Source organism: Pelophylax lessonae (assembly GCF_965119305.1).
Source record: "Pelophylax lessonae genome assembly, chromosome: 6".
Taxonomy (NCBI): domain Eukaryota; kingdom Metazoa; phylum Chordata; class Amphibia; order Anura; family Ranidae; genus Pelophylax; species Pelophylax lessonae.
The window spans coordinates 734,528-748,914 of record NC_138773.1 but is presented as its reverse complement, the minus strand read 5'-3'; the positions used below and the strand labels follow the sequence as shown (position 1 = coordinate 748,914).

Sequence of the window (14,387 nt, the reverse complement as noted above, 5' to 3'; positions counted from 1 at the left end):
GGAGGGGGGGTGGCTTTTTTGCTGCCCCCCTGCAAAGTGCTGCCCTAGGCCTGGGCCTTGTTGGCCTAGGCCATAATACGGCACTTGTCTTAGTGATGGCCGCCTGTTGAGTTCCTGTTTTGGTGATAATCACCTGCTGAGCTTTTATCAAACTTATAAGAAGAAAAGGATATATAGCACAATCATTGTGCTGCCAGCAGGATCTTGTCTTCAGGAGATTGGGTTTTCTTGCAGTGGGAGGCGTGTATCCAGGTGCTTCTCCCTTCTAGCTTGACTGATGTAGCTGTAGTCAGCAGCACCTGGAATGGTCCTTCGTATCGGGGATCAAGTGAATTTCTTCACTAACACCCAATCTCCTGGCTGAAGACTGTGGGTTCCCGAGTCTGTTTCTGGATCTGGAATGGAGGAAAATACTCGAGAATGGATATTAGTTAAGGATTTAGACAAATATGTAACATAACAAGTTAATACATCAGATTGTAACTGCAACTGCTGTGGGGAGTAACAGCCAAGTCTGGGGCTGAACCAAACAAAATTTCATAGGGAGACAGGGCATTTTCCCCCAGGGGTGGGGGGGGGGGGGTGTCTGACACTGAACAGAGCAATAGGCAAACTGTCTGGTCAACTCATGTTAGTCTCTTGGGCCATCTTTAACATCCTGTTCTTTCTACCTTCCCACTACTTTGAGGGTGGTATGGGGTGTGTAAAGCCAACTGAACTCCCAGTGCTGCCCAAATCTCTTTTGTTAGGGTTGCTGTGAAAGCTAGGCCCTGACTGCTCTCTATCACCTCTGGGACCCCAAATCTACATACTATCTCACAAAGTAGTTTTTTAGCCGTGGTTTTAGCTGTCATGTTTGTGACTGCGTAGGCCTCTGGCCAGCCTGAGAACATGTCCACCACCACTAGGGCGTATTCATATCGGCCGCTTTTTGGCATCTGTATGTAATCAATTTGTATCCTTTGGAACGGATATAGGGGTTTCGCCAAATGTTTCTGCCCTTCCCGGATTGCATTTCGCACATACTGCACATTAGACGCAGTCGTTTCTGGTTAAGGTGGTTATTCCCGGGGCCCAGTAAAATTTGCTGATCAATGAATTCATTAAGTTCTTAGAGAGATGTGCAGGTCCATGTGCCCATTGGACAACTGCTGGATACATATATTTTGGTAAACAGGTTTTGCCTTTCATCAGATACAGATCTCCTTCGTATTTTGCTCCTTTGTTGATCCATTCCAGCTTTCTTCTGTGTGAGCCGCCCCATGCATAGAGGCTAGGTATAGTCTGTCATATGGCACATGCACTGCCAAAGGCATCTGCACTGGGGATTCACTCTCCTCTTCAGCCGCTTTGGCCATTTTTCATTGGTTTGTTGCTGCTTGTTTAGCCGATTTATCCGCCATGTGGTTTCTTCTGGCCTCTTGAGAATTCAGTTTGCCATGTGCTTTAACCTTCAAGACAGCCACTTGTTCCGGTAGGAGTAGTGCATCTGTTAAATCTTTGATGGCAAGACCATGTTTCACCGGTGTTTCGGTTGCTGTCAGGAACCCTCTAGCCCTCCAGATGATACCAAAGTCATGAGCTACTCCAAGGGCGTATCTTTAGTTTGTGTAAATGTTGGCTCTTTTGCCTTCTGCTATCTTGCACGCCGCAATGAGGGCTTGAAGCTCTGCTTCCTGGGCAGATACAGTTGGTGATAATGCTCCTGCTTGTAGGATTTCAAATTCAGAGGTCACAGCATAACCTGTGTGGTACTTGCCTCTTTCAACTGCATATCTGGAGCCATCCAAAAAAGTGTGTAGTCAGGGTTTTCCAGAGGAATTTCACTCACTGTAGATATGAGGCTTCCAAGTGCATCATTTCAAGGCAGTCATGTGGAGTATCATAGGGGGTCTCCTTCTTCACCTTCTCCCCCCTCGAAAAACCGCAGAAGGGTGGCCGGGTTGAGAGTGAGACACCTTTTGGAGGGTCACGTTGTCAGGAAGTAAGAGGGAGATTTGCAGCCCTAGATGTCTGGCCATTGACAGGTGTCGGAGTTGCACCTGATTTAAGATGGCAGCAATGTCATGCGGTGCCAGAAGAAGCAGGGAGTGTGCCAAGACAAGGTCTGAAGTTTTGTCCAGCAGTGTTTGGGCAGCAAAGACCGCTCTCAGACAGGAAGGACCACCCCTAGCCACGGGGTCTAAGTGGCAAGAATAGTACCCAATGGGTCTAGTCCGTCCTCCATGTTCCTGAGCCAGGACCCCTGTGGCGTGTCCATTCTTCCTGAGCCAGGACCCCTGTGGCTGGCCATGGTTGCATGAGGATTGATGCATCAGGATCCACGCCCTGCAGTAAAATATGAGTCCAAGAAAGGCATGCAGTGGTTTAGCTGCTTTTGGTTGAAGAATATTCTGGATTGCAGCTACTCGGTCTGATGTGTTCCCCTCCTGCAATAGAGGATGCCCCCCAAATATCACTTAAATACTGTAATCAGATAAAAAGTTAATCTAAGCTAAAACTTTTGGCTCTGTACCAATAGGGTTCAATGGTCACGTTAATTGCTGTAATCCTTGATGTCCAAAAATTAATTCTATAACTGTTACAGGAACAAAGATATTTACATCTGAACCCCCCCTTGCCAAGTAGCCAATTTTCAAAACTTTGCACCCAGACTCCCCCGAGATTAAGAAACCACAGGCAAAATGTAATTGCTCACTAGATATAATTCTATAGAAAATAACCTCGGAGTATCCTGCCGACTATGCCAATGTATGTTTTTTATGATAAAACAGTGTTTTTATCTACTGCTACGCTCTCTGTCATACAAGGTAGACACAAGTTTATAAATGTCAAAACAATTGAATGGTATAGAGATAATTGTATATACATATACATATGAATGCTGGAATACTTCGTTCTACACTGCTTACACCGCTCAGTGCAGAAATGACCCCCTCCCTTTTTCTCATGAGAGGAATGTACCAGCTCCAAGCGGGGGAGTTTACCTTGTACCCGATAACAGCGCAAGTCTCAGACTACCAGGCATACACAGAAGAGAAGGGGGGGTTGGATTGGAAAAACTTAAAATTTAACCCCTTCCTCTCTCTGTCTCTCTCTCTGTTGCCCGTAGCAACCTCAAACCTGACTGGATTTATCTCTGCAATAATGTACGTTTCATTTTACAATACACACAGAACAAAACATAACTCCTGTCGTCTCTCTCGTGTCATGTGACCTCAACAGCTGAGCTAAACCCTCAGGGGGTCCTTCAATCAGTCAACCCCCAAGTAATTGTTGTAAGGTCCATCTTTTCAAGGGCAGACAGCTCACTTGAATTCCAGGCACTCTTACAACTATTCTTTCAGCCTATTGAGACACTTCAAACAAAACGACAGACACTGAGACATTACTCCTGCCTCCCCCAGTGTCGGGTAACCTCCTGCAGCTGAACTAAACCCTCAGGGGGTCCTTCAATCAGTCAACCCCCTGGGTAACCCATCCCGAAGGACGTACATTGCAAATATCCATCTTTTTCAAGGGCAGACACCCTGCTTGAACCCCAGGGGCAGGCAGCTCACTTGAACCCCAGGGGCAGGCAGCTCACTTGAACCCCAGGGGCAGGCAGCTCACTTGAACCCCAGGGGCAGGCAGCTCACTTGAACCCCAGGGGCAGGCAGCTCACTTGAACCCCAGGGGCAGGCAGCTCACTTGAACCCCAGGGGCAGGCAGCTCACTTGAATCCCAGGGGCAGACAGCTCACTTGAATCCCAGGGGCAGACAGCTCACTTGAATCCCAGGGGCAGACAGCTCACTTGAATCCCAGGGGCAGACAGCTCACTTGAGGACACACAACCTTCTTTCAGCCTGCTGAGTCCTAATCACCCAGGATGGCAGACACTGGACAAACAATATACAGCCAGCAAAAATCTTACGGCAGGTTAATAAAAACAGCCCCAGGCGAGGAATAAAATATTACCTGTGTGACGGATCTTTGTACCCCAGGTGGGCACATCCGCCGAAACTGTGTCTCCTGTCCTCCAAACGCACCCACAGCCTGCGGAGAAGCCATACCCAGCCCGTAACTCCTCAATCACGAGACAATCCACACAGGTGTTGAGTGTTAACCATGCAGAGCTTAAACTCTTTATTACATTCCAAGACAACAGTTTTACATACAGTTAGGGAAACTCCCCTTAGCCTTTCCACAGAAGGGGGGGGGGGGGAGGGGAACAGGGACCAACCAATGAGAACTGAACATTTGTACATTTGAAACATGCAGTCTTAATACACATACCCCCTGCGGAGAGATGTCTCCAACTCAGACCATTGTCTGCCATGAATCCACACACTTAGACATAGAAACAGGAGGGGGGGGGGATGGGTTGTAACCTTACATTACATTAACTCAATGCCATGAGTCAGTTGTTCAGAGGATGAATAAAGGGAAAATAAAATGCAATGTCCCAAACTCATAAGAAAATGACACAAAGGGGTTTACAATCCAGGGACAGGGTGATCCGTCACCCATAGTGACGGCTAGTACCGTCACATCTCTTCCCCCCACAGGTAGACTAATCCAGGTACTAGACCTCCAACTGGTCTGTGCCTGAATTAGTCGGGTAACAAATCCCAAAGAGTCAATGTCTGTTTGCCTGGATAATTCGTCGGCGTTGCCGTTTTGCTTCCCAGGGCAGTAGTGGATGGTAAAGTCAAAAGGCTGCAGCGCCAAACTCCAGTATCTTCTGGCCCATAGTCTGTCGGTAGGAGGCTTGCGCACAGTCCCCTCCAAAACACACAGTGACAGTGGGTTCTGTCACATTTCTCCCCTTTTAAAAACAGACTAACGAGGTTCCTGACCCTCAAATGGTCTGGACCTGTGTTAGTCACAAACTTCCACCCCAGGCAACCAGGAAAACTAAAAGAACGACTCTGGCGCTGGGGAGCAACAACGCACATAGGGTCTCCCATGAATAAAAACAGCCGCTGCAGAGTGGGAACAACTGTCTGCACTCCTCTGATCCGGGGCAGGGTTGCAGATATTGGGGGGAGCTGAATAATCCTCTGCCCTGATGCCAGCGCTTCCGCTGGTAGGGAATGTAGGCTGGTAGGGCTATGCATTTGGGGAGAAAAAGCTACTTGCTTTTCTCCTGGTGTAGTTATGAGCTGCTGAGAAGGTATCTTGCAGGGACTGTCTCCCGGATCCTTCATCTCTGGTTCTGATGCTGGGCAGAGACCATCAGCACTCTGTCCTGTAGCCAGCGCTTCTGCTGGAGGGATAAACACTGGGGTAGTGTCCAATTGTTGGGGAGGGAGAATTGCTTCCTCTACTCCCGGTGGGGATATCTGCTGTTGGGAAAACAGCTCACGCAGATCCTCTCTCAGACTCTCCGTATCCAACTCTTTTTCTGATGCTGGGCAGATGCCAGGGGCACTCTGCCCTGTAGCCAGCGCTTCTGCTGGGGCGATAAACACTGGGGTAGTGTCCAAGTGCTGGGGAAACGGCTCACTGAGGTCACCCCTCGGACTCCCTGGATCTACCTCTGAGGGTGGGCAGAGGCCAGCGGCACTCTGCCCCGTAGCCAGCGCTTCTGCTGGGGGGATAAACACTGGGGTAGTGTCCAAGTGCTGGGGAAACGGCTCACTGAGGTCACCCCTCTGACTCCCTGGATCTACCTCTGAGGGTGGGCAGAGGCCAGCGGCACTCTGCCCCGTAGCCAGCGCTTCTGCTGGGGGGATAACCTCTGGGGTAGTGTCCAAGTGCTGGGGAAACGGCTCACTGAGGTCACCCCTCGGACTCCCTGGATCTACCTCTGAGGGTGGGCAGAGGCCAGCGGCACTCTGCCCCGTAGCCAGCGCTTCTGCTGGGGGGATAAACACTGGGGTAGTGTCCAATTGTTGGGGAGGGAGAATTGCTTCCTCTACTCCCGGTGGGGGTATCTGCTGTTGGGAAAACAGCTCACGCAGATCCTCTCTCAGACTCTCCGGATCCAACTCTTTTTCTGATGCTGGGCAGATGCCAGGGGCACTCTGCCCTGTAGCCAATGCTTCTGCTGGGGCACCAGATGAGATACTCTGGACTTGCTGCTGATCACCATTTCCCAGCCTTCCAGCACCTGTCTCAACTCCCCCTTCTGAGACCTTCATGCTATCAGCTTGTCTCGCTGCCTGGTGGACCTCCGGTGCGTTCCGGCATTCTAGCGATCGCAGTGCCCTCTGTATCATCGCTGCTTCTTCAATTGCAGTTAGTACGGGAAAACGCAGGGTCACCCCTGGCCCCATTTGCTTCTCATCTTCATGACTGTCTGCTATTTCTCTCGGACAGTCCCAGGCAACGGGAGCCATGCCAGGCTGCTGATCACCGTCAAACAGCCGCTTGTAGGCAATCTCGAGCTCCCATTCCTGCTCAACCAGGAACTCCAATTCCTCCAGGTCACACGCCTCGTCGGGGAGGTCCAGCACCTCATCTCGGAAATCCAGAATGTGTTCCAGCCGCCACTCCTCATCGCTCCCAAAGTCTGGGTCTCCGTACATTTTTTGATGGAGCAGCCCCACGCCGCCATAGCCAACGCCTTCTGTTGGGCTGCCATCTGCTGTACCTGGCCATAGTTGAGCCGCGAACCACCGGAGGGCTCTGTAGCTGGCGTCCAGCCTCATTTCCTCCTGGACCAATCTTCCGAGCTCCGTCTTCCCTTCATCTCGCGGTCGTTCCCTCAGGAACACCTCTCGCGCACAGTACTGCGTCCGGTACATCTCTGTGGAGGAGGGAAGGATCTTCCCCTGATGGTGCCGCTCGTGGCTTAGCGCCTCATGCCAGAGTTGCCGGCGGATCACATCCTCCCAGCCGAGCCTGGTGTGCTCTGTCGCTGGTCCCCGATGGTGCTTCCGCATGCCTTGCAGCCTCCTCCCGAACTCCGCTCTCATGCTGGCTGGTCCCCGTATCACTCCTCGGCAGCTGCCCAGATCTTGAATCCTGGTGGTGGTTTGGATGTCCTGGACTGCAGGAGACATCCCACCGCTGCCAACCAATGTGACGGATCTTTGTACCCCAGGTGGGCACATCCGCCGAAACTGTGTCTCCTGTCCTCCAAACGCACCCACAGCCTGCGGAGAAGCCATACCCAGCCCGTAACTCCTCAATCACGAGACAATCCACACAGGTGTTGAGTGTTAACCATGCAGAGCTTAAACTGTTTATTACATTCCAAGACAACAGTTTTACATACAGTTAGGGAAACTCCCCTTAGCCTTTCCACAGAAGGGGGGGGGGGAAGGGAACAGGGACCAACCAATGAGAACTGAACATTTGAAACATGCAGTCTTAATACACACCCCCTGCGGAGAGATGTCTCCAACTCAGACCATTGTCTGCCATGAATCCACACACTTAGACACAGAAACAGGAGGGGGGGGATGGGTTGTAACATTACATTACATGAACTCAATGCCATGAGTCAGTTGTTCAGAGGATGAATAAAGGGAAAATAAAATGCAATGTCCCAAACTCATAAGAAAATGACACAAAGGGGTTTACAATCCAGGGACAGGGTGATCCGTCACCCATAGTGACGGCTAGTACCGTCACAACCTGCCTCTGAAACATCCTTCGGGGAGCCAACAAGGCGGCGGTAAGATAAGACAGAGACAAGTGGTACAGTGGTAAGATTAAAAGTACCTACCGTACTCTCAGGGGTGCGCAAGTCCCTCTTGGTCTGTCTCATCCAGTCGCCAAACCTCCTATGCGGCTTTTCGTCGGTCGAACCTCGAGCCCCACGTTGGGCGCCAAAATGTAATGATTCGCGAACCTCAATCAGGCTCAAAATTGATTTCTTGCTGCTGGATCTGATTAGGTAATTGTAGCGCATGCACGAGGAGATCACACTGACACACATTGTTCAGGTAAATTATACTTCCTGTTTATTTCTAATGTACAGCGAGTTAATTAGTTAGTAGGCGGTGTCATATGTTAGTACGTCATAAGCATAATATTAGCATAATACTGATTATTTGCAGCTTTCTGATTAGTCATGTCCATTATAAGGTAGTCCCCTTCGAGTTTATGAATGTTATCTTCTCTTGAAGGCTCCGTGCCAAAAGCACCATCTTTCTCAAACATTCCGTTCTCGGTAGAGGGGGTATCTAGTAACGGCCATTTTGAGTAAGGAATTCAGAAAAAAAATATGTACAGAGAAACAGACATAGAAAAATAGACATTTTGCTTAATTCACATTCCTTCACACTACCTCCCCCCAGACTATACCCCCCTCCCCACCTCAGACTTTATCCCCACCCCGCCCCTTCCCTCCCCCCAGACTATACTCTTCCCCCTCCCCCCAGACTATACTCTTCCCCCCCCACCCCACCTCATACTTTATCCCCCCCTGCCCCTCCTCCCCAGACGACTATACAACCCCCCCTTTCCCTAGACTATACACTGCTTCTTATTTCCTTCTCTTTTCTCTTTCAGTATCCTGATGACCCTCCTGACATAACTGTGAGCAATCCTCGGGGTCTGTGTGATGAACAGATTAACAGGTAGGGGGTGCTGTGCCAGGTGTAGGAGGAGCACGTTCACAGGTAGGGGGTGCTGTGCCAGGTGTGGGAGGAGCACAATCACAGTTAGGGGGCGCTGTGCCAGGTGTGGGAGGAGCACAATCACAGGTAGGGGGCACTGTGTAGGAGGAGCACAATCACAGGCAGGGGGCGCTGTGTCGGGTGTGGGAGGAGCACATTCACAGGTAGGGGGCGCTGTGCAGGGTGTGGAAGGAGCACAATCACAGGTAGGGGGTGCTGTGCCAGGTGTGGGAGGAGCACGTTCACAGGTAGGGGGCGCTGTGTCGGGTGTGGGAGGGGAGGAATGTGTGTGGAATATACACACTAATCTTCCATGTATGAAATGTAACTCCTCCCTTCTCCCTCTCCTTCTCTCTCCTCCCTCCCTCCCCCCTTCTCTCTCTCCTCCCTCCCTTCTCTCTCTCCTCCCTCCCTCCCCCTTCTCTCTCCTCCCTCCCTCCCCCTTCTCTCTCCTCCCTCCCTCCCCCTTCTCTCTCCTCCCTCCCTCCCCCCTTCTCTCTCCTCCCTCCCTCCCCCCTTCTCTCTCCCTCCCTCCCCCTTCTCTCTCCCTCCCTCCCCTTCTCCCTCCCTCCCTCCCTCCCCTTCTCTCTCTCTCCCTCCCCTTCTCTCTCTCTCTCTCTCTCCCTCCCCTTCCCTTCCCTCCCCTCCCCTCCCTCCCTCCCTCCCCTTCTCTCTCTCTCCCTTCCTCCCCTTCTCTCTCTCTCCTTCCCTCCCCTTCTCTCTCTCTCCCTCCCTCCCCTTCTCTCTCTCTCTCCCTCCCTCCCTCCCTCCCTCCCTCCCTCCCTCCCTCCCCTTCTCTCTCTCTCTCTCCCTCCCTCCCCTTCTCTCTCCCTCCCTCCCTCCCTCCCTCCCCTTCTCTCTCTCCCTCCTTCCCCTTTTCTCTCTCTCTCTCTCTCTCTCCTCCCTCCCCTTCTCTCTCTCTCCTCCTCCTCCCTCCCCTTCTCTCTCTCTCCTCCCTCCCTCCCCTTCTCTCTCTCTCTCCTCCCTCCCTCCCCTTCTCTCTCTCTCCTCCCTCCCTCCCCTTCTCTCTCTCTCTCTCCTCCCTCCCTCCCCTTCTCTCTCTCTCCTCCCTCCCTCCCCTTCTCTCTCTCTCCTCCCTCCCTCCCCTTCTCTCTCTCTCCTCCCTCCCTCCCCTTCTCTCTCTCTCCTCCCTCCCTCCCCTTCTCTCTCTCTCCTCCCTCCCTCCCCTTCTCTCTCCTCCCTCCCTCCCCTCTCTTCCCTCCCCCTCTCCCACCCCCTCCACTTCTCTCTCCCCCCTCCACTTCTCTCTCCCTCCCTCCACTTCTCTCTCCCTCCCTCCACTTCTCTCTCCCTCCCTCCCTCCCTCCCTCCCCTTCTCTCTCCCTCCCTCCCCTTCTCTCCCTCCCTCGTCCCCCCTCCCCTTCTCCCTCCTCGTCCCCCTCCCATTCTCTCTCCTCCCTCCCTCTCCTCCCTCCCTCCCTCTTCCCCCCCTCATCCCCCTCCCCTTCTCCCTCCTCGTCCCCCCTCCCCTTCTCCCTCCTCGTCCCCATTCCCCTTCTTCCTCCTCATCCCCCTCCCATTCTCTCTCCTTCCTCCCACCCTCCCTCGTCCCCCCTCCCCTTCTCCCTCGTCATCCCCCTCCCCTTCTCCCTCGTCATCCCCCTCCCCTTCTCCCTCGTCATCCCCCTCCCCTTCTCCCTCGTCATCCCCCTCCCCTTCTCCCTCGTCATCCCCCTCCCCTTCTCCCTCGTCATCCCCCTCCCCTTCTCCCTCCTTGTCCCCCTTCCCTCCCCCCTCCCTCCCTCCCCCCTCCTCCATCCCCCCCCCTTCCTCCTCCGTCCCCCTCCTTCCTCCTCCGTCCCCCTCCTTCTTCCTCCCCCTCCTCTCTCCCCTCCCTCCCGTCCCCCTTCTTCCTCCTCCCTCCCGTCCCCCCTCCTTCCTCCTCCCTCGTTATCCCCCTCCCTCCTCGTCCCCCTCCCTCCTCGTCCCCCTCCTCCCTCCTTCCTTCCTCCTCCCCCCCTCCTCTCTCCCCTCCCTCCCCGCTCCTCCCTCCTCGCCCCCCTTCTCCTGTCTCTCGCAGTATTACGGACATGTTACGTAGGACGGCAGCGGAGTCTGTGGGCAGTCCTCTTCTCTATGAATTGATTGAGGTTAGTCTTCCATCCAATCAGGGTAGAGCTGCCCCTCCCCCCGCACACACTTACATGTTCTCCTTTCTCTTGTGTCCCCGTAGAAGGGGAAGGAGATGCTGACGGCCAGTAATATTCCTCGGGGTCACTGTGTCATCTGCCTGTACGGCTTTCAGGTAAGTGCTGAGTGTGATTCTCCCCCCCCCCCCCCGACCCCCCCCGCTGTGATTGGTTCTCCTTGAGTCATGTGACTTTCATCTCTCTGACAGGAAGGAGATTCCCTCACCAAGACGCCGTGCTTCCATCACTTCCATTCACACTGCCTGGGGCGCTACGCCAAGCACTGCCTGGAGGAGGACCTGGAAGAGGTACAGAAGGGGTCTGCCCCCACCCTCCGGGGGTCTACCACCCCCCCTCCCCTCCCCCCCGGGGTCTCTCCCCCCCCCCCCCCCCACCAAGACGCTGTTCTTCCATCACTTCCATTCACACTGCATGGGGCGCTACGCCAAGCACTGCCTGGAGGAGGACCTGGAAGAGGTACAGAAGGGGTCTACCCCCTCCCTCCACCCTCTGGGGGTCAACCACCCCCCCTTCCCCTCCCCCCCCCACCGAGACGCTGTGCTTCCATCACTTCCATTCACACTGCTTGGGCCATCACTGCCTAGAGGAGGACCTGGAAGAGGTACATATGGGGGTCTACCCCCTCCCCCCACCCTCCGGGGTCTACCACCCCCCCCTTTCCCCCCACCGAGACGCTGTGCTTCCATAACTTCCATAAACACTGTCTGGGGCGCTACGCCAAACACTGCCTGGAGGAGGACCTGGAGGAGGTACAGACGGGGGTCTACCCCTTCCCCCACCCTCCGGGGGTCTACCACCCCCTCTTCCCCTCCCCCCAGGGGTCTCTCCTCCCCACCCCCCCCCCACCAAGACGCTGTGCTTCCATCACTTCCATTCACACTGCCTGGGGCGCTACGCCAAGCACTGCCTGAAGGAGGACCTGGAAGAGGTGCAGAAGGGGTCTACCCCCTCCTTCCACCCTCCGGGGGTCTACCACCCCCTCTTCCCCTCCCCCCAGGGGTACCCCCTCCCCCCACCCTCTGGGTGTCTACCACCCCCCCTCCCCCCCACCCTCCGGGGTCTCCCCTCTACCACCCCTCCTGAGGGTCCCACCACCCCCCCACGGGGGTCTACCCCCCCCCCCCCCCAGAGTCTGTATGGAGGATGTTCTGAAGTAAAGTGCCTCTGCGGTGACACAGATAATCCCTCCCCCCAGCATTCGCACCCCCCCCCCCACCTTCTGATTTTCATTCTTCTCCTTTTAGGATTCGGAAGTTTTGTGTCCGGTTTGTCGGGAAAATCTGACCTGCGACTTTACCAAACTTCAAGAAGCCCCGCCCCCTGAGCAGCCAGAGGTAAGTACCCCCAGAATATGTACTTTACAGAGGTAGGTTTTCTATATTAGATTCCCACCAGCCACGGCTAGGTATCACCTTATTACACAACATCTACAGGTAGGTGCCCCCCCCTCCATATTACACAACATCTACAGGTAGGTAAGAAGGGAAATCCGCGCTTAGGATGTAAATAGTTTGGCTGGGTCCTACCTTGTGAATATCACCCCAACCAAGGGGGTAGAGAATCGGTAGGAGAAGAAATGAAGGCAGAAATACTCTGTATTATATTGGTGTCGTATCGCTGTGAGGAAGGGGGCGGGATCAGCGGAAAATAAAGGGAAGTCCAATGTGTGTCCGGGTAGACAGGTCAGCATTACACTGGAAAGGATTCAATAAATATGTCACTAAAAAGTAATTTCCTGTGACTAATCAATAAATAAATATCCCAAACATTCCGTGAACAACTCAATGGATAAATCATCACAAATAGTGAGGAAAAACAATCCCAATACGGCCCCTTTCACACACGGATTCCGCCAGGCGCACTTTGTTTTTCTCAGTGGGGGATTGATCCGGAGGATGGCAGCTGTGTGCAGAGACGGAGCTGTCAGGTCCCCATGCATCTCTATGGGGGAATCGGATGGGAATCGGACCATCTGTCCACTCTCATCCGATCCGATCCGATGGACGGAATAACTCCATAGATAAATCATCACAAATAGTGAGGAAAAACAATCCCAATAAATAATCCCAGTCCATAATCCAATATGTAATTCAATTATAGTGACGGGGTGTACTTATATATGACAAAGCGGCTCGTGCAAAGTGTGATGTCACTAAATATAAGAAAAGTGACACAATGTGCATAAAAAAGGTGAGCGATAAATCCATTACTGAGAGAAATTCATTGGATAAAAAATAAAAATAATTCAGTATAAAATATTAATGAGGTGATCTGGTGAGTGATAAATCTAGAATTGGGAAATAAAAGTGACTGACGGGTGTAAAGGTGACTGACGGGTGTAAAGGTGACTGACGGGTGTAAAGGTGACTGACGGGTGTAAAGGTCACCGAGCGTCCATATAGGGAATCAGTTATTCTGATTCGGAAGTCCCATAATTGTGTGGATCTTGAAGCAATCCAAAGGTGATTTGTGGAGGTGAGGAATCAATAGTGCTCCCCTCTCTGTAAGACCCGCACTCACCAGAAATGGGTACCCCTGCAGGGGTAATGGGGGGGATAATACTCACCAACAGCGGAAGTGACGTAATGATGCTCTACGCGTTTCGTCAGAATGACATCAGGAGGAGGGCTGCTCTGGATGACGTCATTCTGCCAAAATGCGAGTGTCGTTATGTCACTTCCACTGTTGGTCGATACGCATTTCCGGCGGCTGGAAGGCACTCCATTCTGGAGGTTCACCGCGAACGAGGAAGTTGCAGCTCCTGCTTTTACATGCTTGTTTTTTACTGCCACATTGTAAGTAAATGACTTTACTTTCATTAAATATCAGATTTTATCAATACTTCACTATATGAGCCCTTCCCTTCCCCCATATGGTCTGGATCCCCATTCCCTACTGTGAGTTACCTATATTGGAAGTACTGATCCACAACCATGGGGGAGAAGGCAATTAGGATACCTCGATTTATCCATGCGGAGATCCCTGACCTAATGGAAGTACAGTAATCCCCCGCTACATCGCGGTTCAGTTTTTGCGGTCCCGGTAATTCGCGTTTTTTTTTTGTAATGTTATTTTACTATATAAATCATTAAAAATGAAATATTTTTGTGTTTCCATGGCTCTTGCTCTGTCTCTCAGTATCTTTTATGTGTTTAAATGAGTTTCTATTGTTTTAAAAGTGTGTTTAAAGACCTTAAAATGCTTTTACACGTACAGTGACAGTAAAATAAACCCCGCCTACAATGCATTTCAATAGGGTTTTTCTATTTCGCGGAATTTCACTTTTCGCGGCTGGGTCCGGAACGTAACCCCCGCAATGGAGGGGGGTTTACTGTATTACTGTGAGTATTCTCCCCCCCCCCCCCCCATTACCCCTGCAGGGGTATCCATTTCTGGTGAGTGTGGCTCACCTTTACACCGGTCAGTCACTTTCATTTCCTCACTCACCAGATCACCTCATTAATATTTTATACTGAATTATTTTTATTTTTTATCCAATGAATTTCTCTCAGTAATGGATTTATCGCTCACCTTTTTATGCACATTGTGTCACTTTTCTTATATTTAGTGACATCACACTTTGCACGAGCCGCTTTGTCAAATATAAGTACACCCCGTCACTATACTTGATTACATATTGGATTATGGACTGGGATTATTTAT

The 14,387-nt window shown here is 52.2% G+C and overlaps 1 protein-coding gene and 2 pseudogenes across 3 annotated transcripts in view; 2 read left to right on the top strand and 1 right to left on the bottom strand.

Annotated features, from left to right (window-relative positions):
• Positions 1 to 14,387, top strand: part of RNF25 (ring finger protein 25) — a 31,515-nt gene that overhangs the window by 15,142 nt on the left and 1,986 nt on the right. The window contains exons 4-8 of the mRNA XM_082262443.1: positions 8,447 to 8,514; positions 10,595 to 10,664; positions 10,748 to 10,819; positions 10,913 to 11,011; positions 11,969 to 12,058. Of these exons, the coding sequence (XP_082118569.1) occupies positions 8,447 to 8,514; positions 10,595 to 10,664; positions 10,748 to 10,819; positions 10,913 to 11,011; positions 11,969 to 12,058 (399 nt within the window). The remainder of the gene's footprint in view (positions 1 to 8,446; positions 8,515 to 10,594; positions 10,665 to 10,747; positions 10,820 to 10,912; positions 11,012 to 11,968; positions 12,059 to 14,387) is intronic.
• On the bottom strand, positions 1,033 to 2,293 carry LOC309557596 (annotated as a pseudogene). Its single transcript has 2 exons — positions 2,203 to 2,293; positions 1,033 to 1,705 (listed from the first exon to the last, which is right to left on the bottom strand). The product of its transcript is annotated as an uncharacterized misc_RNA (transcript).
• Positions 10,182 to 10,562, top strand: LOC309559070 (annotated as a pseudogene). Its single transcript has 2 exons — positions 10,182 to 10,232; positions 10,511 to 10,562. The product of its transcript is annotated as an uncharacterized misc_RNA (transcript).